This window comes from Molothrus aeneus, unplaced genomic scaffold (genome assembly GCF_037042795.1).
Source record: "Molothrus aeneus isolate 106 unplaced genomic scaffold, BPBGC_Maene_1.0 scaffold_71, whole genome shotgun sequence".
Taxonomy (NCBI): Eukaryota; Metazoa; Chordata; class Aves; order Passeriformes; family Icteridae; genus Molothrus; species Molothrus aeneus.
Genome location: NW_027099223.1, coordinates 307187 through 330315, shown reverse-complemented (window position 1 = coordinate 330315; position 23129 = coordinate 307187). Strand labels below are relative to the sequence as shown.

General features: G+C 38.2%; 1 protein-coding gene across 1 annotated transcript; it reads left to right on the top strand.

Moving 5' to 3' along the window:
* Nucleotides 1-6042: 6042 nt before the first annotated feature.
* Nucleotides 6043-20740, top strand: LOC136571150 (SWI/SNF-related matrix-associated actin-dependent regulator of chromatin subfamily A member 5-like). Its single transcript, XM_066571510.1, is given in 21 exon segments — nucleotides 6043-6087; nucleotides 7156-7311; nucleotides 7428-7559; nucleotides 7828-7896; nucleotides 8272-8381; nucleotides 9215-9441; nucleotides 10882-11003; nucleotides 11092-11244; nucleotides 12490-12626; nucleotides 13082-13226; nucleotides 13611-13730; nucleotides 13964-14074; nucleotides 14613-14670; nucleotides 14673-14721; nucleotides 15274-15277; nucleotides 15340-15462; nucleotides 16691-16823; nucleotides 17784-17902; nucleotides 19021-19227; nucleotides 19678-19788; nucleotides 20667-20740. Coding segments are annotated over 21 exon segments (2382 nt in total). The 5' UTR covers nucleotides 6043-6057; the 3' UTR covers nucleotides 20733-20740.
* The last annotated feature ends 2389 nt before the right edge of the window (nucleotides 20741-23129 follow it).

The window sequence follows — 23129 nt, the reverse complement described above, 5'->3', positions numbered from 1 at the left end:
AGTGTGTGTTTGAAGTTATTATTGCATTTCCTGATTTAGAGTGGAGATCTGTAGCACAGAGTGGCAATCTTCTCACTTTGGTCTTTTGGTAAACCAGAACCAACTGTTGCCAAAAGGCTTTCCTGTGTTCTCACTGGTACAGTTGGTGTCTCCTCCTTAGGCTCACTTTGTGGCTAGAAAATTTTATACTGACAGCTGTATGTCTTATTTTTGTTTGCTTTGTTTTCTCATGTTGATCTTTGCTGATTCTTCCCTGCCGTGTATTCCTCGAATTAGAATCAATAGACAGTTTATTGTGGAGGAAGAGGAAGAATGTATGCAGAGGACAGAGAGGGGAATCTGAAGGCTTTGTGGCCTTTGGATTCTGTCATAGCAATTTCATTTCTAATCAGAGACTTTATTTATTATCCTGGCATCACCTGTCATCCTGATGAGGATAATGATTCAAGTGTGGTACATTTGTACTTCCTTTAAACTAAAAATAGGCTCCTTTTAGTTCTGTGTCTTTTCAAGACGTCTTTCATTTTTCTTTGACAGCTTAACCCTGTTTTTCATTTTAACTCAGGAAATAGTTCATAAAATCCAAGTGGACAAATTCTTCCAGGGACCATGATTTTTAACATTTAATGATGCAATTTTTGTAGAGGGACAGCACTGAATGTTTTGTGCGTAAAGTAGCTATTAATCAAAAACTACAATATGTAACAAACAAGCAAAACAAAATTGAATTCACCTCTTTTCTTAAAAAGGAGCTGTTCCTAATGATGGAAATTAGAGATACTTTAGCAAAATTAAATGCTCTCTATCACAGAGATGAAACCCTGGATAATGCACTAAACGCCGTGAAACCCAACTGGAAATTCTTATTTTCATAATCTATTACAAACTTGATGGATAAGGAAGTCATGGTTGACCTTTTGGGAAAAGCAAATCATGATGTTTTTTTCCAGAGCATTTATTATGTCCCCACTGGATTCCTTATTTATCTGGTGTGAAGAAATCATACACATGACTTCTGATGAAGAGCATGTGTAACTGTATCTATTTCTGCTTGGGCTGAGGTTTTCCCTTTATTAGTACTATTGCATAGATCACCTTGTTGGGATGTATTTTTCCATGCAGAAAAAGAAAAAATATAATATTATGTTTTTTAATGTAAGGAATGCAAGTTTTCCATATCTTGAGGCGATCTGGAGCATTATTTGGTTTAAAGGAAACATTATTAGGGTTAGGATTCCCACTTTGAGGCAATTGGCCTGTGTTGATCTAAAGGATTAGGGACTGTAGCATTTTCAAAACCTTTGTCAGAGGTTTCTCCCCCTTGTTTACTTTGTGTCACTGATATAAATGTATCATTTTTGGAGTTGATATTTGTCATACCAGACTATGTGCATTTAGAAGGGAACACCTGCATTCAGCATCACAACAAAACCTAAACACCAGCAAAGTGGTGACAGTCCTTGAAAGGAAATTGTAATTAAGTTTTTAATTATTTATTATTACTTCTATAATCATTTCATGTCTGAACAGTAGCTTATGATAAAAAAAAATCTCCATCACCTAGAGCTGTGAGGCAAAGGCTTTCCATTAGTCATCATACCCTGCATAATGAGCAGCATTGCTAATGAGACACAAAACACTTCAAAGTTATTCAATCAGCAGTCTGAATAATGAGATTTTACACAAAAATGTAAATAGTGAGCATGCAACAAAAGCAGTAAGGTGGATTATAGCTTTTTCTTTTAAGCCACCATGAATGGATAGATTGAACGAAAATTAATTACATTTTATAAATAATGTAGTGTTCCACAGACTCCTAAGAAAACAGAATAGGCCAGGGCACTTGGTGCTTTAGAAGAATATGAAATTAAATATGAGCCATAGCTGCTATGAATAAGCTTTATTGGAATCTCTAACATTGCCTTTAAATTTTTGTGGGAAACATCTGCAAAGTGTTTCTTATAATAGGTCAGAAGATTCTTAATACCATATTTGACAATTAGGTCAGACTTAGAGATCGGCCTGTAGTATACATTGATGCAAATTACATTAAAATATATATTCTATAATATAATAGGCATCAAGCCTGTCAGAATTCAGGGGGCATCCAGACAATGCTCCAGTCATGCTGCTTAACTTTAGGTGCTCCTGTGAGGAGCACAGAACTGGACTTGATCCTTCTGTGTCCCTTCCAATGTGAGATATTCCATGGTAACAAAATACCATGTCACATAACAGCAACCTGAGAAAGGACAATGGGTGACTGAGAGTTGAACATAATTTTTTCACATGTACAATCATATGGTTTTTAGTCCTACTACTTGAGAGAAGCAAAATTAGAGGACAATGTTTCAGTTTTATTTAAAATGCCGTGAAAATCAGTATCAGAACTGGTAAAACTAATGGCAGCTTCATGATAGGTATTACTGAAAAATAAAAATTTTTACTGATGGAAACCAGGAACATTTGAGATTTGACTTTGGATGCTTTGGAAGGTCTGTGTTGCAGGATCATGCTTTTTTCAGAATAATTCCTGTATTTTTATATGAAAGAAAAAATGTCTTTGATGTAAAATTCTGCAAATGTTCAGGTGGAGCTTTATAAATCAATCAGTAGATTATGATTATGAGCAGTAGCAAACTCACTTTCATAGCAGTGTGCTCCCTTTATAATCATGTCAGCAGGGAAAAGCTTTGCTGCTGGCCATCTGCTGTTCAGGCAGGCTGCACTAACCTTCCACCTGCCTGAAAGAATAAAGGTGTTCTTTAGAAAGAGACACCAGAATTGTATTTAAAATTATTATTCAGAGCTGCAAAAAATTGTCAAAGTCTGAACCAGCAATGGAATAGAATATAACTTAGAATTACTGAGTTATGTTGCATTGAAGAGAAATATATGATATAGTTCTCAATTTCTTACAAAATCTGTTATCCCTTATGGAACAAACAAACAAATGAACAAGCAGACCCAAGAAAACAAAAAAATTGTCTGAAAAATAGATAAATTTCTATTGAATGTTTTTTACATTGCTGATTTCACTAAATCTGTTTTAAATATGTAAGCTACTAATTATCTCTGGTTATCAAACCAGATTCAGTGGCTAGGAGCTGAAGTCCAATGTATTCAGACTTTAAATGCAAACCATGAAATTTTTACTATTCCCAGTTTGGTGAGAAACAACAAAAATCAATAAATAAATTTCAGTTGTAAGAGACTTATACAGAAGAGACTGGGGTTAGGATTTTCAAGTTTATCTGTTAGAAAGGGCAGAAAACTTATTGAGCTTCACTTTTTGCTGCACATAAATATCTGATGGTTTAAATACCACTCCTCCCAAGATTCCTTGCTCCCAATGATGAAATGTATTTTTAGCTCAGCAGAACATCTCCTGGTGTAGCTGTAAACTGGACCAAGACTTAAAATAATGGCCCTGTCATTTTTAATTGTTCAGTAATAATATGAATCATTGTGAACTCATTTCGTATTAATTTGGTTGTTATAAAATGCTTCTATAGATCCTCTCAACTAATTAGCTTGACCTTCCTTTTGAAGGGTAACCAGTGACTGTCTGGTGTTCAAGCTTGACTTGGAGCAGAAGGCAGGCTGGGAGCAGATTCCTGAGCCCCAAGTTCAGCCTTTCCAAGTTTCCTTCCCACCCTTTGACAAGAACTTGGTTGGATAAATGCAACAATGACCTGGTTTGCTGATTGCATATGAATAATGAGACTTGATGTTCAAAATGAAAAGCTTTTCTGGATCTCCTTAATTGCTGTGATGTTTGAGGTAGTTAAAACTTCTCCACTCTTCTGGGAGTAATGATGCTTGTGCATCAGCACAGGAATGTTTAATGAAGAGTGTCTGGGATGCAAGCATATGCCATAACAGCAAGTTTAAAGAGAAAGAAAATAAACTGTATTTAAGATACATTTCTTCAAAAGGGGCAACATCACACCAAGAGGGAGAGACAAATAATTCCCTGAAAAAACAGTGATTTCATTTGTCCTACATGACTTCAATGAGATCATAACTTTTTTTTTTGAGAAATAGTGATGATTTTGCTAAACTGAGCTTTTAATGCAGAAGCCAGTGACCCATCCTACTGACAGAGATGGATGCTGCAAGTGCAATAATTTGATTGCCAGAATATGACACAAAGTAGATAAGGTATTTTATCTTTTTCATACACTAGATTATGCATTCTCCTTACTTTGGTATTTCTGATATATTTTCTGAGAATCAGTTTTGCCTCATGTAAATGGTTCTCTGGAGAATTTCATAACTAGAGGCAGCAGAAATAAAAAATAAAATCTGTCATTAAGGCAAAAATATTTTCCATTGTTGGCACAAAAATAATCCAAATATGCACATGGCCAGGCAAAGCAGTGGTTGAGTTTGTTCAGAAAAATGTCACGCTGTTCTGTCAAGAGCAGCACATGTATCTCATGTCATTGGGCAAGATGAGCAGTCCAAGCCGTAGACACTTGGTAAATCACTCCTGTTCTTAACCAAAGGAGTCTCAGGCTGAGAGCTGTATGCATTTTAAAATCAAGAAGCAGTAGGGGTGATTATCATTTGCTAACAGATATGGATGCATCTCAAACCCATTGAAAAGCCAAACATTCCCTGTCTGCCAAGAGTCACGAAAGAATTTTGAGCACAGTTGAAACTTTTAAAGGACAACAGCAATTAATCCTCTTTATTCATTCCCAGGTAATGGCTGGAAATAATAATTGCACTGAAAGCAGTGACCACACAGTGAATAGAGAACGTTCCACAAGTAATGACTGCTTCAGTAAATTCCTGAGTGCTTTTGGTCAGGATAAAACTAAACTCAGTCATTTCCAGCCCTCTTTCTCATTACCCAGCCAGGGCAATTTTTATCAAATCCCACCAGAGGTTCACATCCCACATCACTGTTGTGCAAACTCAGGCTGCATTGATGCAACTGATAAAATTTACTCACCACCTTCCAAGAAAGAAAGACATGAGAGATCCATGGTAGAAGGTTCCTTCCTTCTACAGAAGGTTTAGAAGAATGCAGGGGAAAAAATTACCTGACATTATATAGGGCTCACAGCATTACAGGGCTCATTCTGCTTTCTCAAAATCCAGGTTATATTTCTTGGCATCTCCTCAGACTTTTTCCGAATAGAGATTCTGACTCTGTTCTGTTCCTTTTCACTGCAGCCCAGATTTTCTCCTGTCACCACATGTACCATTGCTTTCCTGCTTTACACCTTCCCTCCCGTGGAAACTTCTCATTTCCATTTGGCATTTCTGTTCCCTGCCCTGCTTCAGAAAACCTTCCTCTTTCATCCTACTTCTGCAAAATGCTACAGTTCTGTACTTGAGCTACTTTCAGGTGGTTTTGACCACCATCAAGCCTCCACACATCTACAGCCCCAGACTAGATAGATCTCTTCTTGTGCCCGATATAGAGACAGGAACTGAAAGCAGCTGCTGTCAGGTTTGGCTTCAGGTCTGGCATTGTGACTGGAATTTAAAATCCATGTAATCCATGTTAGCAGACACTGTCAAAATTTCCTCAGATCTAGGTGTTCTGCTTTCCCCTTTCAGCTACCTTTTGTTTCCAAGGTGATACATTTTTCTAGTTAGAAACTAGTTCAGATTTCCCTGATTTGTGTTAAAATACCCAAAGAAGAGGTGCAAGTCTAGGATGTCCTTCCAGGAAATTTTAAATCTATGTGCAAGAAAGAGGAAAATACTGTCTATTTTTTTATTTTTCTAAGGTGATGAGTTAATATTAACTGTTTTCCTGTTTCTGCTGCTGTGCTTCCCCCTTCTGTGCAAATGTGTGCAGAGTTGCTGCTGTTACATAAAGAATGCAAAGCAGTAGTTTATTTTCTTCTTGCAAATTAAATATTCTGTACATTTTTTCTGGTGTTTTTTCCCCTTTCCTGAACATCCTTGTTGCTGTTATTGTAGGCAACATAACCCTGGTTGAAAAGAAATCATCTGTACAGAAACAAGAAGACTGGATTTGGGCAGAAATTGCTGCAAAGAATAAATGCTAGACTGATGTTTTCAAAAGAATAAATGCTATTTTCAACATTTTTGGCATTTTTGGTAAGTGCACAAGTAATATTCTGCTGTAACCTATTTCCAGAAATCTTTTGCTTTGTGTAAGTCACTCCTTTGAATGTCTGTGGCTGGGCAGATCACAATATTGTCAAAAGGTGTTCAAATATGATTATTATTTCAAATGTAATGGATATTTTCTGAGCAAGTGGATTCTTGAAAATCAGAGATATTAAAGATATATGAAGACTGAACGCAGTAACCTGCATCCAGATTTTGATGTTTAGTCAGAAACATGTCATAAGTCAAGAGACATTGTAATTACCAATGGATATTCTTTACCAAGGTGCGATTATTAGTTTAATTTTTAATTTTTTCAACTTTCCTCATTCTTACTTAAAGGAGTTTAAGTCTTTTCATTTTCTTTTTGTAACTAACATTTAATATTCCACATCTGGTTGCCAAAATGGAAAATGTGTATTATTTGCTTACAGTAGAGGTGGGAATTATTCCTTGCCATAGCACTGGTATGAAGTTTGTTTTAAAACATGAAAGATCCATTTTAGATCCCTGAAAAGAGGTATTAAAATTTCTTGTTAGATATTGCTGATTGTGATTGAAAACCACTCCATTAAATTACAGTAGAGGGAGATGAAGGACATCTTGCAGCAATGAAAATGGTTGCAAATTTAATTAAAATATTAAATTATTGTTGGAATAAAGGTCATAATCATAAAACCTAATTGAAGGAAGTACATTAGCATGTACCCTAAGGTATCCTTTCCATTTCCAAATATCTATTACATATTTGACATTTGAAGAGGAAAGAGGTTCCATTTTATCTGGATGGATGAACGGCGATGGGGAGAAGTGTTATACATAATACAGTATAAGAGCCCCATTTTTCAAAACATCATTTGCTCCTTGCATAGGTGCAACACTCTGATTTTATGTCTCTGACTGAGGAAATTCCCCTTATTTATTCAGCATCATGGACCTGCATAGGGCAGAGGACATCATATCATGTACTTAGACTTCTCCCTGTGGAAAAAGTGGAACTTAACTCCCTTTAAATTTGACAAAGCCTCAGTAACCAGCTGTCACCTTGTTACCTAGGCTGCCTTTGTGAGAGATGTGTTGCTGCCTGGAGAATGGGATGTCTGTGTAACATCATATGAAATGCTTATCAAAGAGAAGTCAGTATTCAAAAAGTTCAACTGGAGATACCTTGTTATAGATGAGGCCCACAGGATTAAAAATGAAAAATCAAAGGTAATTTATTTTACACTAAGCAAGAGATCTGTGTGGGTTATTTAGGTGGTGGTGTAGGGACTAGTAATGTTTATATATATGTGTGTGATATTTGGTCATGTCTCACTGTCCTTCAGTTATCAGAAATTGTAAGGGAATTCAAGACTACCAACCGACTGCTATTAACTGGAACTCCACTTCAGAACAATTTACATGAACTCTGGGCACTTCTCAACTTCCTTTTGCCAGATGTCTTTAACTCAGCTGAAGTAAGTCTTTTGTTTCTGAATCAAATTAATTTTGCTGGTTTTCCCAATTTGAAAGTAGACCTGGATATGTATAGTTAGTGGTGTCAGTTACTGATAAGTGATAGATTGAGTTGGAAATGTTTGTTATAAAGCTTTTCATAAAATAGGCCAAATAAGGTAATTTGTTCTTTTACTTCCTGACCATATGAGAGTTGTATTTGTTCACCATTGTGATGCTATTGTACCTTGAAAGGAAGCCTCTTATAAACCAATGATTTTGTTGATACAGGCTTTTGATTCGTGGTTTGATACCAACAACTGTCTAGGGGATCAAAAACTGGTGGAGCGCCTTCATATGGTGAGTCCTTTTGCCTTTTATACAAGGGTTACATTTACCTAAGTTAAATCCCAAACAGTTCTTCTCATGCTTCCTATGATAGACTATTAGGATGAGAGAGATTATTCCACAACTTTTCAGTCAAGCAAAATTAAGTCCAAGGACACAGAACCATGTCAAAGATCATTTTGACCTAATCTTTGAGTCTTTCAAATAAAGCACATGTATATCCTATGTATAGCAAATAATTTCTCCATATAGGTTGCGCTTTTTTTTTTCAGATTGTCTAACACTAGATCATGTATCTGTGATAGAGAATATCTGCTCTTTCATTCATCCATTGACCTGATCAGTGTTTCAGTTTCCAAAATGCATTTAATGATGAACCTCTTTCAGGTGCTACGACCATTCCTTCTCCGTCGCATCAAGGCTGATGTGGAGAAAAGCTTGCCTCCAAAGAAGGAAGTTAAAATTTATGTGGGCCTCAGCAAAATGCAGCGAGAATGGTAATTAATGCATGTGCTTGACTGGGCTGTGGTTCAGGCTCAGAAGGAATGTGCTGTCTGTGACTTGGAGGTTGTGTAGAACTCAATTTATTCTCTCTGGTATACTCCCAGTTTATACCTGTTTCTTTCTGACACTGCTATGACAGAACCATGCATGTCAGGGAGATTTACCTGATTAAATGAAGGGTAGGGTGAGCTTTAGACAGTATTTGTAGCCTAAAGACTTAGGAAAACTTGCTTAACTTCTTGCTCAAAGGAGAGGAGGTTCAGGAGGAACCTTTTTGCTCTGCACAACTCCTGGATGGGAGGGTGCAGCCGAGGGGGTCATCAGCCTCTTCTCCCAGGCAACAGAACAAGAAGAAATGGCCTCAAACTACACCAAGGGAGGTTCAGGTCAAACATCAGGAGGAATCTCTTAATGGAAAGGGTTGTCAAGCATTGGAATAGGCTGCTCAGACAGGTGGTGGATTCACCATCTCTGGAGGTATTTAGGAAACAGCTGGACGTGGCACCCAGTGGATGGTGGTGTTTAGCCTAAGGTTGGAACTGATGATCTCAGAGTTCTCTTCCAACCCAATCAATTCTGTGAGTCTGTGCTACATTTCTGACTTGCCCAGAGGCAGAAGAATGACACCCAAACCATGTCCCATGGCTGCCATGATGCTGAGGGCAGGTTCTGTCTCCCACAGGCTTTTCCTGGCTTACATGTATTCAAACCTTTCCTCCTCCTCCCCCTGCACCAGTGAAAGATGCAGCTTGTAAATCATCCCCCAGCTTCATTTTAGACTTCATTTGAGAGTGAACAGAAGGGTTTTGTTCTTTCCCTGCTGTAGGTATACCCGAATCCTGATGAAGGATATAGATATCCTGAACTCAGCTGGGAAGCTGGACAAGATGAGACTGCTGAACATCCTGATGCAGCTGCGGAAATGCTGCAATCACCCGTACCTCTTTGATGGAGCAGAGCCTGGCCCACCTTACACAACAGACATGCATTTGGTCACTAACAGTGGCAAGATGGTAGTTCTAGACAAATTGCTACCTAAGTTGAAAGAACAAGGTATGCATCTCCTTTCTGGGGTTTTGAGAGTTTTTTGGTTCAGTAACGTTTTTGTGTATTCTGAGCAAAACCCAGCAGACTTTAGCCAGGATTACTGTTGGTTTCTAGTATGATACCAGCTTGGATCAATAGTCCATTATGGCTTTTTGTGCTGAAGTGTTTTGATTTCTTTTTTTTTCCCATTTTTTCATCCCAGCTAAGTTCACACCATAAAAACATCATTTGATTGGGGCTTTAGATTTTCTTTCATAGTTTTCTTAGCTATCTGAAATATAATTATGTAGTATTTTAGCTACACCTTTGATTTGCCATGAAGGACCATTTCAGATTCAGAGTCCTCATACATAGTTCAAGTCAAATCCTGTGTGAAACGTTGGTCTTTCTTGCTGGATGTGATTTTGAACGGTACCTGAGGTTTTTCTGTGTATTCTATAAACACTCAGACATGGGGGAACTCATGAGTTGTTTTAAAGTTATTTGAGCTTTGAAATGGGTTACTGTAAAGGTCACTTGCAACAGAGTTTTTGACACTGGAATAAATTTTTAGCTCACTATTTTTTGAGTATGCTTACAGTAGTAACTTTGCTGAAGAAGTTGGATGCGGGTTTGTGAGTGGGGACACTTTGCAGAAAAACAAAACCACGTCCAAACCTCAACCTTCTGTAGTATAGAAGTAAACTGTACTTTCTATCTAGGTATCATCCAGGCAGCTGTGACTGTATAACTCAAGACTAAAACCCAAGCAATTCAGTGGTTACTGTGCTTTTTTGATCTTGGTTTCTTCCTGATATCAGGTTTATTGATGAGGTGTTGTAATTAATACTGGACTGGTCTCAAATCAAATTAGCATCTTAAACAAGAGAGTTCAGTATTAACCCTTGAGTCCAAAGGACAAAAGGAAGTAGAAACTTTGTTATATCCTGTGTTTTACTTAAATTTCTCCAGTAGACTGGAAATGGTTGAGTGTATATGCATAAAGTACTGAACCTTATTTTTAAATTTAAGTTGTTCTTGGCAGGTAAGTAAACTGACAAGTACTTAAGAAGAATTCACTTTATTTCTAGAGATCTTAAATCCAAAACAATCAAATACTTCAAAATTTTATTATTTATACTTGATGATGTTTTTATGTTTGTGTTACCATCTTACTCTGCCATGTCTGTGAACTTTTTCTTGAGGAGTACAACACAAAATGAAAAGGAGAAGCCAGCCATTAATTAGACAGTGACATATCAGGGTAAGACAAAGGTGTCCTATGGCATGGATGTGCTGTGGCAGCAGCAGCTGCAGCCCTGCATTGTAGTTTGGGTCTGAAATTCAAACGACTTTTCTTCTTAGTACATGGAATTGCCCTCCTTCCTTTTCTGGTAGTGCAGACTTGGAGAGTTTGTTTAATCTTGTATTTTGGTGAAAGCATAAGAAACCTTTTTACCCAAACAGGCTCAAGAGTTCTAATCTTCAGTCAGATGACAAGAGTTCTAGATATTTTGGAAGATTACTGTATGTGGAGAAATTACGAATATTGCAGACTGGATGGACAAACTCCTCACAATGAGCGACAGGTATTTACAACTTCAGGGATTGTATTTATGTAAAAATACTACTTGTAAAACATTTTGTTTAACTGATACATTCTTTTCATTTATTTAGGCTTCCATTAATGCATTCAACGATCCTGACAGCTCAAAATTTGTGTTCATGTTGAGTACACGAGCAGGAGGTCTTGGAATCAATCTGGCTACTGCTGATGTTGTAATTCTCTATGATTCAGACTGGAATCCACAAGTAGATCTCCAGGCTATGGTAAGATTCCAGATGGAAATTATGGGGTTTTGTTTTTCTTTTTCTCACAGTACTTTGCTAGAAATGTGTACTTCCAAAATAAATTGGTATTTTCCCATTTTAGCACAGGAGCAGGATTTGTAAGACTAATTTTCAGTTCAAGTGCAGCTTCCACTGTGTGGAACCAGTAGTCCTCAGTCACATTTGGGTTATACAGTGTTTTATGTAGTGGGAAATGCTGGGTGTGTGCTACACCTCATAGTATTGTTTAATGCAAATAGCCTACTTGAGTAAGCAGAAATGAATTAAATCTAGGTTGTTAATCCCAAAACTATAAAGCTGTTGTGGGGAGTGGAGGTGAATGTGTTTTCACTGTTTTTCCTGCGATCTTGAAAATGAGATAAAGAAAAGTTGAATTAAAGTTTTCAAAAACTGCTTTTATGGTGATGGTAATGAAAGGATCTCATTTTAGCGACTATCCTTAGGGGTTTTTTTAAGTACATGTGGATGCATCTCCATCCTGGATACATGTCAAGGACATTAGTGACCACCTAAGAAAGCAAAGCTGTCTAAAAACTGCCAGTGGATTTTTGGATTTTTGGTTGGGTTTTTTTTGTTGGTTTTTTTTTTTTTTGACAAATGAGGCCTTTCAGAGACAAGTCTTGGAAATGTCTTAAATTATTTCAGTTAACCTGTGGGTCTCAAGGACTCTAGCAAAAATCACTTCAAAAGAATGATGGAACTGGTGTCTAATAGCTCAAATGAGGCAGTACCAGCTACCACTACAGGTGTGTGTTGAGAATACTGATTCTCACAGTGGTTCATGTTTCACTAGTCAGGAGAGGCAGGGTATTGTATTTTTCTTGAACTATTCATGGCACTACTGAAGGATTTTGAGAAAGGCAGCTTTTGGTCAGCAGAGAGATGATTTCTTCACGCTTTGATTCTACAGAAGGTTGCTTAAGGTCAGAAGCATCCAAATCTTCTCCTCTGTGCGATTTAATGAAAAACCCCAAATCCTGCTGGTTTTTAGCTATGACACATAGAGACACACTCACTGTCAGTGTTATTGAAAAAAAAACCCCAAACCTGCAATGTAGATAAAAATGTAATATCTTGGGTAGCCATGGATGGCTGTAAACATTTAAGTAACCTGTGCTGTTGTGTTTTGTAAATTTGTGTGCTGTAAATAATGAAAATCTTAAACCTCATTATGTAGTCATGCTGGAAGGCAAGTGCTGAATTTTTTGTTACTGTTTTGGGCAGGATCGAGCGCACAGAATTGGGCAGACCAAGACTGTCCGTGTGTTCAGGTTTATTACAGACAATACCGTGGAGGAAAGGATAGTGGAGCGTGCAGAAATGAAACTGCGCCTGGATTCCATAGTCATCCAGCAAGGCAAGTATAGGAAGGCACTTCGGATCTAGGATGAAATTCCCTTCTTCTCCCATTGTAAATCATGGTGCAATCAGCCAGTAAGAACCAGTGGGAGTGTTGCTTTTGCCTCATCTGAGCTCTGAAGGGAGTTCATGTGCAAAGGCCTCATCCACTTGGAAATTTGTTTTACTGTAGGAGTAGGCATTTCCTCACTAACTTTTTGCTTACCTGCCTAGTGGGATATAGTCAGATTTGACTTTTTAAAGCACTCAGTTTCTTCTTTCACTTTAAATTTAAATGAATGCCTTTCCTTTTTCTAATAGACAGAGAAAAGTAAGGTAACCTTAGTTGACTTGCTTGGAATCAGTAATATGTAGTTTGTATGTGGAAATATAAGGGGGAGAAAATCCTGTATTGCTCCTTCCATAACATAAACTCTTTAGTGAGTTGCTATCCTCAAGCATTTTTATCTTTAGGAAGATTGGTGGATCAAAACCTGAATAAACTTGGAAAGGATGAAATGCTGTAAATGATCAGACATGGAGCAACACACGTGTTTGCTTCAAAGGATAGTGAGATTACAGATGAAGATATTGATCACATTTTGGAAAGAGGGGCAAAGAAGGTGAGAAGGTTTGAAAAGGGGAAGCTCACCTGTAGATTTAAATGTGATGGCAAGATAGTGAGTCTCTGGATGATAACTTGGTTCCAAGCTGGAGAGAAAAGGGGTTTTTGCTGTAGAGGGTTTTTGTGTTACTCAATCGTGTCTGTTTTTTCTATGTTGTCAATAAGATGTTTTATAGTCAAGTACCTTCTAGAATGGCTCCTCTTCTTTCTGGCAATGGGATGTTTTAAAATGAAGTACCTTTCAGAGTGGCTCCTTTCTGGAATGAGGTGTTTAATAATGACGTGCCTTCCAAAATGGCTCCCGTTCTATCTGGGAATGAGATGTTAAATAATGAAGTACCATCCAAATGGCTGCTATTCTTTTCTGTATCCCCTGTCCAAGACTGCGGAAATGAACGAAAAACTTTCAAAGATGGGTGAAAGCTCCCTTAGGAATTTTACTATGGATACTGAATCTAGCGTGTATAATTTTGAAGGGGAAGACTACAGAGAAAAACAGAAGGTAATGTTTTAAGTTTCTTTTGGAGGAATGCACTGAATTGCATGTTTTAGTCATACTTATTTAAGAGGTATTGGGTAAAATACAGTGTCATATATGAAAATAGTTTAAATAACACTTATAACACTTATAATGAAGTAGATGTAGATCTAATTTTACATAAAACTTGTAGCTGGTCTCATGATCTTGCAAGACTTAATTTTTGGTTTTGGGGGTGATGGGTTTTGTTTTTATAGTTGGCATTTACAGAGTGGATTGAACCACCTAAAAGAGAAAGAAAAGCCAATTATGCTGTGGATGCTTACTTCAGAGAGGCTCTTCGAGTCAGTGAACCAAAAGCACCCAAGGTGAGTTGACTAATCAAAAGAAGTAAATTTTTTCAATATGTATGGTAAATGGCTAAAGCTCTAAGCAACAAATAGGTCTTGAGTCATAAAAACTGCTCTGTTCACTTTTATAAAGTGGAGGGACTATCTAAATTTAGAAAAAATTTCCAAAAGACTTGAGACAAACTTCTGTGAGAAAAAATAAGAACAGTATGAAACTTGTAAGACGTTAGGGAGGCTAAGATCAAGTTTTTTCTAGTTCTTATTTAAGCAGCTGTAAATTTTCCTGTGCAAGATTAATGCTTTAAACACGTGTGACTTTTTCACCAGCCACCTCCTCCCAAAAGACCTCTCTTCCCCTTCTCTCACTGCTCTTTTACTTTTAGAATTCTTTGTGGTGGTTGGTGTGTCTTGCATGGTGTGACTTTTTTCCCCCCAAGTTAAGACAGTGCATTTTTGTAACAATAATGCTTTTTGTTTGCTCATAAACTTAAATTACTTCTTACAAGCAAGCAGATTCTGGATGTGAAAGGGAGCAAATGCAAACTTTGTGTTTCAGGCTCCACGGCCTCCAAAACAGCCAAATGTACAGGACTTCCAGTTCTTTCCTCCTCGCCTGTTGAACTATTGGAAAAAGAGATTCTCTACTACAGGAAAACAATTGCAAGGTAACTGAAGAATTTCCTTGACCAGAGGGATGGAGCACCTCTCTTAAGAGCAAAGGCTGAGAGTTGGGATTGTTCAGTCTGGAGAAGCAAAGGCTCTGGAGCAACCTGATTGCAGCCTTTCAGTACCTAGAGGGGGCTTGCAGGGAAGCTGAAAAGGGACTTTTTACAAGGGAGCAGCTTTAAACTGACAGAGGGCAGATTTAGGTTGGATATTGGAAGGAAATTCTTCACTGTGAGTGTGGTGAGGCACTGGCACAATTTGCCCAGAGAAGCTGTGGATGACCCACATTCCACTTGCTTTGAAGTGTTCAAGGCCACGTTGGATGAGCCTTTGAGCATCCTTGTCTAAGCAGAAGGTGGCCCTGCCCATAGCAGGGGCTTGGAAAAGAGGTGATCTTTAAGGTCCAGTCCCTTCTGTGTTATTCCCTAAATTCTTGCAATGGAGCAGTTTAATGCAACAGTAGGAGAATATGTACTTTTCCAGCCTTTCACAGTAATTTAAATGAAATAAAATCATGTTCAGCTGTAGAAGCTATTAGGTTATATTAACAGAAAGGTGACAATTAGTAATTATCTGTGAAAAATTAATTCAGTTTTACGAAGTGCAAAACCTTTCAGGTACCTCGTAATCCTGATCTCCCAAATGCAGCCCAAGCACAAAAGGAAGAGCAGCTTAAGATTGATGAGGCTGAACCTCTTAATGATGAAGAACTGGAAGAAAAAGAGAAACTTCTAACCCAGGTATTGTTGGGTCTTCAGTGAGACTGAAATCAGCCAAAGCTTGTTTTGTGTTTCACAGCATTATGGGAACATTTCTTGGTCACTGTGCCGTAGTTACCACATCTGCAAAGTTTGGTTCTGACTGAAAAGAGTTTCTAGCATTAGGTTTGTCATAGGCCTATGTCATAGGATATCTTTGAGGAATGTGCACCAAGGATTCTCCTGAATCCTAGTCTGGCATTCACTATAGACTGTGATGTCTTTCCATGAGACCTTGCAGAATGGCTGCAGAGCTGGGTGTGCTGCATTCCACATTATTTAATGCACATATTCTGCCTCACTTTCACACCCATATGGAAGTGAATCTTGAAGTCTGAACAGTTAATTTTCCTAAACCACATCTGGTAGTGGATAGTTCCCCTCACTGAAAGAGGGTGTGAGCTGAATAGGTATATAATTAGGAAGCCTGTATATTTAAATAATTTAAAACCAGGTGAATGCTTGATATGCCTTATTTGGATATTTTATTTACACATTGTATTTTGGCAGGGGATCGGAATTACAGGACAGGATTTCTTGCTTGCGTAGTAATGAGCTGGAACAGCTCACTGTGGAGACACCAGAATCACAGAGGTCAGGAATCAGTACAGTCCAGTAAGCTGTGGCTAAATCACAACATGGCTGGCAGAACTTGCTACTTCCCACTACTTGTAAAAGCTACTGGTAATATGAAATGAACCTACTTTGGCTCATGACTTCAGCAGTGCTACTTGTGTCTCTGCTGAAAATCAGCATCACGAGATGGCTTTAGTCCTTCTGAGGGAGAGTGACCATGCAGTGGTCACTGCAATGATGCAATGGCTGAGGGTGTCTGTGAGGCACTTGGGGGGCCTTTTTGACAAAACAAAAGCCATTACACTACTTTCACTTGAGCAATTTTTTTTTCTTAGAAAGTAATCCCACAGAGAGACTATTAGGAGGAGGGATTAATTTTTCAGCTGAAAACTTACCAGAAATTACTAGGTAAATAAAGAAGTAGTGCTAGTCATTTTGCAGTATTTAAATAGGGAGACTACAGTGACTGCAGCATAAAAAGAGTTCTACTAAATTAAACTGCAGAGAAAGAAAAGGTTTAACACTGTGGAATGATGGAAGTGTTACAGGCAATTTCAAGAAACCAGTTGAATCAAATTCGGAGATGGACAAATCCTGAACCTCTGTGCAATGTTTCCTCTTGATTGCTGTATAGGGCTTCACTAACTGGAATAAGAGAGATTTCAACCAGTTCATCAAAGCCAATGAGAAATGGGGCCGTGATGACATTGAAAATATAGCACGAGAAGTCGAAGGAAAAACCCCAGAGGAAGTCATTGAGTATTCAGGTAACTTAATTCTGTACTCAGCTCTGAGAGTATCTAACTCTGCTTGGCTCATTTGAACTGCCTGAGAACATGGTAACATCCTACAGCTGACAATTTCTTACACTGCTGTTTTAAGATTTTTGGGGTAGAATTATATTGATGTATTTTGGATCTGCTGCTCTGTCTTTTACCATCATTACCCCCTGCACAACTAAGGCTGTACTAAAATGCACACATAAACTCCTGCTGAGCCATTTCACTATATCCTGAATCTAACTGGGTAGCACTGTCTTCAGTTCTTGTTAATTTTTGCAAAGGGAAATGCTGAGAAACACTGCTTAGCTGAAGAGATTTCCCTTTTCCTTGTATTCATTAATGAGAAGTTAACCTTTACCTGCTCCTCGAGAGCAGAACACAGTAGATACATCACGATTGAACCTACAGCCACCACTGGTAACCTGAGTCTTAACCTCGCATTAGAAGAGATTTTTTTTCCACTGTAGTGCAGCTGCAAAGTCCTGGCACTACATTTCTAGAGGTATAGAGCAAGTTGAAAATGTGAAAAAATCTTGTACAAAAACCCCTTATTTAAACACCTAATGGTCTTTCAGGCACTTGCTTGTCTTCGGGCACTCAGTTGCCCTCTTGCTTCTCTTGATAAAACTGTATTCTGTTACATCCGTTTTCATTTGAAGAAGCTTTGTTTCCTTTGAGGAGACTGACACACAAAAGTCTTACTGGCCTCTATTGTACCTCACTTAAACTGAAGATTCCTATATCTACCCTCTTCAAAACAGCATTTTTACTACTGCAGCACATGGTAGCTGGAAGGGAAGGTTTCTTACCAGCTCAAGGCGTGTCTGTTGTCACACAGCAGTAAGCTCTGGTAAAAGGAAGGAACAGCTAACATCCTTTTTTTAAGGTTAAACCTCTGACTTTTACAATGCATGATAAGATACTAAGAAGTTGTTCTTTTCTTAGCTGTGTTCTGGGAAAGATGCAATGAACTCCAAGACATAGAGAAGATCATGGCTCAGATTGAAAGAGGAGAAGCTAGAATTCAGAGACGAATCAGCATAAAAAAGGCTCTCGATACAAAGGTGGGTTTGCTCAGTTTCTTTTTTTTTTTCCTGGTGCCAGTGAGGGGAGATGCATGACCCCTGTCTGGCCAGTGCTGCTGATGTATGAAGACATCTTGGGCATGACAGTGGCCTCTTTGCATAACACTCAGCAATTTCTTCCTATGGCTTTTCCATCCCACGGAAGTGCTGTGATGACACCCTTAGCTATGGTCTACCCTGGTGTTTGTAACAGTCTTCTGTATTACAGCACACAGTTCAGAGTGCTGTGTAACTCCACATAGTACAGGCTTTGGGGAGGAGCACAGTTCCTTCTGGACACATGGAACTGAAATTAAGAGAGAGAGAGAGAAATGGAGAGAGGGGGATGGAGAGAGGGAGAAATGGGGGAGATAGAGGGATGGAGAGAAAAATGGAGAGGGATGGAGAGAGAGAAATGGAGGAAGAGAAGGGAGAGAGGTAGGTGGGTAGAGCAGTGGGGGAGAGAGAAACATAGGAAAACAGGTGGAGAGAATTGGAGTAAAGTAGAAACAGGTAGAGATGGCAGAAGACAGAGGGAGTTAGAAACATGAGATTAGAGAGCACTTAAAAAAGACTAATCCAACAGAGGAAGCTTTTGTTCTTTGTGTTTCACCAAGTAGTTGGTAGTGAAGAGATTTATAGTTAATTAAGACACTTTGTCGCAATTTTCTCCCCACTTCAGGTTTGCTGAGTTAGTTGTCTTCTAGGGAAGAAGTGTCAGAGTCAATAAACCAGAAGGCAGCCAAACCACGTGCCAGCTGTCATGTACCTTTTTACTCTTACTCTGACTTTACCGGTTCCTGAAGATTTTTGTCCAAAAGGATCGTTGCCACTTGAATCCTGACCAGTCTTGCCTGTTTTTAAGTGTAGTGAAAGCCTGCCATTAGTCAGAAGATGACAAAGCTGTCTATTGTCGAAACCAGAATTTGCCTGTTTAGATAGCTTTGATAAATGCACTGTTCTGAACCTAAAGTCATTTTCTTGTGAAGACTTAGCATGGGAGATGCTTAAAGTTATAGTTTTCTGTCTTCATGTGATTTAATGCTTTTATACAAAAGACTTCCATGCTAATTCTGACCTATTTCTTAGCTTTATGTGGTCTTACTTGTTTTGTTCAGATTGGGAGATATAAAGCCCCTTTCCACCAACTAAGAATATCCTATGGTACTAATAAAGGGAAGAATTACACCGAAGAGGAGGATCGCTTCCTAATCTGTATGCTTCACAAACTAGGATTTGAAAATGTCTATGATGAATTAAGACAATGTATCCGAAACTCGCCGCAATTCAGATTTGACTGGTTTCTCAAGTCCAGAACTGCAATGGTGTATATATATATCTACATATATATATATATATAGCTCCTTTTTGTTCATGAATGCCTATCACAATATTAAATTAAGTTAATTAAATTGCTGCTGAAATACTGAGGTAGGTGCATGGGAACAAGGTTTTACCTCTTAATAACTTTCTGACAACTGTACGGGTGTCAAATGTAGCCGTGGCAAATGGGAGGAGAAGTTCAAAATTCTAAGGTATGCTTTTCCAATTTGAGTTAAATATAAATGTCTTTTACAAAGCAAACATCTGCAATCAAATCCATCCCTGTGAAGCCAGCCAGGAAGTAAGTAGCATGAAACATTTAATTGTTTCTTTGTTATTCTGACAAGATCCAGCAAACTACTTACCTACTCACCAGCATTTTTAATATTCTAAGAGGATTTTTACATTAAGTGGCTGCCTAAGGTACTGATTGAATATGTTGTGTAATGCAGGAGCTACAAAGGAGGTGTAATACTTTAATCACACTCATTGAAAGAGAAAACATGGAACTGGAAGAAAAGGAAAAGGCAGAAAAGAAGAAACGTGGACCAAAACCATCTTCAGTAAGATTTAAAAAGGCATTTCTGTGAAAAAGCTCACTTGAAAACAGCGTTTTTCCAAGTGTCTAGGACAAGTGATATCTAAAGTTATTTGAAACCAGCAACTTAGAGAGCAATGTTAAAAGCTGCCTAAAGTTCATGTCAGTGTTCATCTAGTCCAGTTGAGGATGTCAAATAGAAGAAAAAAGGTTCTTAAGTGTAGCTCACATGCTTTGGAGCAGATAAACTTGTTAGGTCTTGGATCACTGGGTTGGTACACTGTATAGATTTACCCTGGTAAGTACATCAGGGATGTATTTGGCATTTTGATTTATAGAATCTGCTAAATCATCCACAGATCTATTTACAAATGGGCCTGTAGAGCTAGATTTGGGAAAATAGCACAAATGCTTGACAGCGCTCTTTGCTGACTAAATTCAAAGTATTCCTAATATGCAAATAGGCCTATTTTGTAAATAAAATATCACCTTTATGTATTTTCCTACCTCCATTTGTTCAGGTTGTTGCCTAGAGCTGTTGAAGCAAAAACTTAGAAGCACAACTTAGTTGACAGATGTGCAGAAATCAGTAAGGTTAATAGTGATGGAATATTAAGTTTCTTAGACGTGTTCACAGAATATTTAAATGGGTATTTAGAAATACCTTTTCATAATAGGAAGCTTTATACCATCCTTACTTGTTTTTTATACACTTTCTTCCAGATTTGGAGCATGAAAAACAACAGAAAAGATGTGCATATTTGCTAAATGCCACATTTGCAATTGATCATATTTTAAAGCTGCCAGGGTGTTGATCTTCTCCATCTGCTTTGTTTTGAAACACATTGCTTGCTCACAGCCTTTCTGTATGACAACAACTTAGTATAAAATCTTACCTTGCAGGCACAGAAGCGCAAAATGGATGGCACTCCTGATGGGCGTGGGAGAAAAAAGAAGCTAAAGTTGTGAATGCAGAATTTTTTAAATCTCTAAATTTAAGAAGTAGTTCTTTAATTTACAGGTCTTCATAAGATGTACTGTATAATGCTTAACTGTTTTGAAGAACATTGGGTTCATCTGTTTATTGAACTAGAACATAGTACTTAATTGTAGTTTCACTTTTTTAAATGCAACAGCTGTGCTGAATTTTTTTTACCATTAACACTTGAAGTAATAAATTGTCTTCATTTATTAATAAGGCTTCTTGTGGCCTTTTTTTCACTACTGTTTCCACTTCAATGCATAGTTATTTAGTCATCCCCCAGTTTGTTTCATCTTGGGTTGCTGTGAACATGATGATAAACAGAACTGTTTAGTGGTGTTTTCTTGGTACCAGCCGCCACTCAAACTCTATTTCTGGAAATTTTGTGGCTCTGACTTTACCTTTACTGAACTTATGGTACCAATATATTCAGTTCCTTGAAATTTGTGGAAAGGCTGGTTATTTACTTTTAGAATAATGATTGGAACAAAACTGTTAACACTTTTTGCTTAACATCTGAGTCAGAAGAAAGGTAGGTGAGTCAGGCTGAGGTCTGCACTTCATTAGAATGGCCTAAGCATGGCAGAATTGGGTCTGTTGGCAAACAACCACCAGGACAGAACAAGGAAAATGTGGGAAACAACCCCTTCTCTCACACACTCAGCTGTGGTAAGTGCAGTGACGGTTGTGACTGGAGTGAAAGGAACTGGTGCTGACTCCAGCTGTGCACAGTTGTAGTTTGCAACTCTCATTCTGCCCTGAGCCAGTCAAACAGTGCCATGCATGAGTGATCCCTACATTGTCCCTTCCTGATGCTGTATCTGGCATCTGCTGACTGAGATGCCATCATCTAACGTAGCATAATTTTGGAATCTACTAAGAAAACAAACAAACCAAAATGGAGCGAATGCTCATAAGCTCTGCTCAGTTTTGGCCTGGTAAGAACCCAAATCTAAAAGGCAGCAGCTTTGTGTAAACAGAAATTATGAAAAGTCAGTTTTGCTGAGGAGTCCCAGATGCAGCACAGTTCTTACTGGCACGAGACATGAGTTTCTGTTTGTCTGTGACTGGTTTGCAAACCTGCTGCAAACAGGATGAGTAATCACACTTGCTCTTCAAATAGTCCAACAACATGATAACGTGTAGCAGTGTTAACAGCCAGGCCACAGCATCTCACACATTGAATTGTCCTGGCAGCCCTTGAAGAAATCAGTTTACCTGCTTGAACTTAGCATACCCTAAAGAAAAATGCTTTAATGCTGAAGCCTTCCTTTAAAAGCATCCATTTTCACCAAAAAAACGCCAACCAAATACTATCAAAAAAACTCCAAAAGAAACCATGAGCATTTGTTTTAAATTAGTCTAAATAAAAACTTTAGGAGCAAACAGAAGGGAAAGATTTATTATGTAGTTAAGCAGCACTTCATTTGTAATGATTGTCAAATTCCACATGCAGGAAGTGAAAGGAACTAAACTTTACTCTCCCAAGTGGTGTTCTACAAGTTAGAGAAAATGTGTTTGCTTTCAATAAGTAAGGAAAACAATGAAAATATTTGGCTTGTAGGTTATTTAAGTGTTTTCCGAGTGTCATCTGGAAAAAAAAACCTGCCTGTTCATAAGTATTTGCCTGTATTTTGATGTTATTGTCAAGCAAACAAACAGACATCCATCCCTATTCCTGGTGGTCTGACTGTACTTAGGCACTGCCCAGGGCAGAGGAACACCTCCGTGTTGCAGCTGAAGGAGTCACAGAGATTCTGAACTGGATCCACCCACAGATCTCAGATCCTGGTAAAGCAGATTAACACCCTTCACCTTATGCCAGTCAATCTAAAATTACTAAATCAAGTTGTTACCAAGCTGTTATCAAAAACTCTCAGGAGAGGAATTGCCTAACTTTAGGTGTATTTATTTTTGTATGTGAAAACAGTGTGTTCCATGACTATCACTACTGGTTTATCATGGGTTTTAGGCTCAGTTTTAGTCTCATTTTCTGTTACAATTCATCCTAAATTATTGCCCTTATAGTGCAGCTCTTTTTAAGCAAAGTTCTCTCTTCTCTTCACTAGAGGGCACCCCACAACCATACATATGCAACTACCAATCTGCTAACATTACAGCAAGTAAAATAAAGTTCTTGACAGGACAACTGAGTTTTAGACTGATAAATGAGGGACTAATTAAAACCAAATTATTTCTGGTCCAATACTGCCATTACCGGAAGTTTCCCTGATTACAGTTCCCATCAGTGAGTGAGTTCAGTGGCTGTGAGCACCTGCCCTGGGCCAGAATCAAACCGAGATCAAGAACTATTTTCATTTTTAGGTGAGTTATTCTGCATCCAGTCTGCAACTGAGAATAATCCAAGTCAAGGAGCCTCGGTG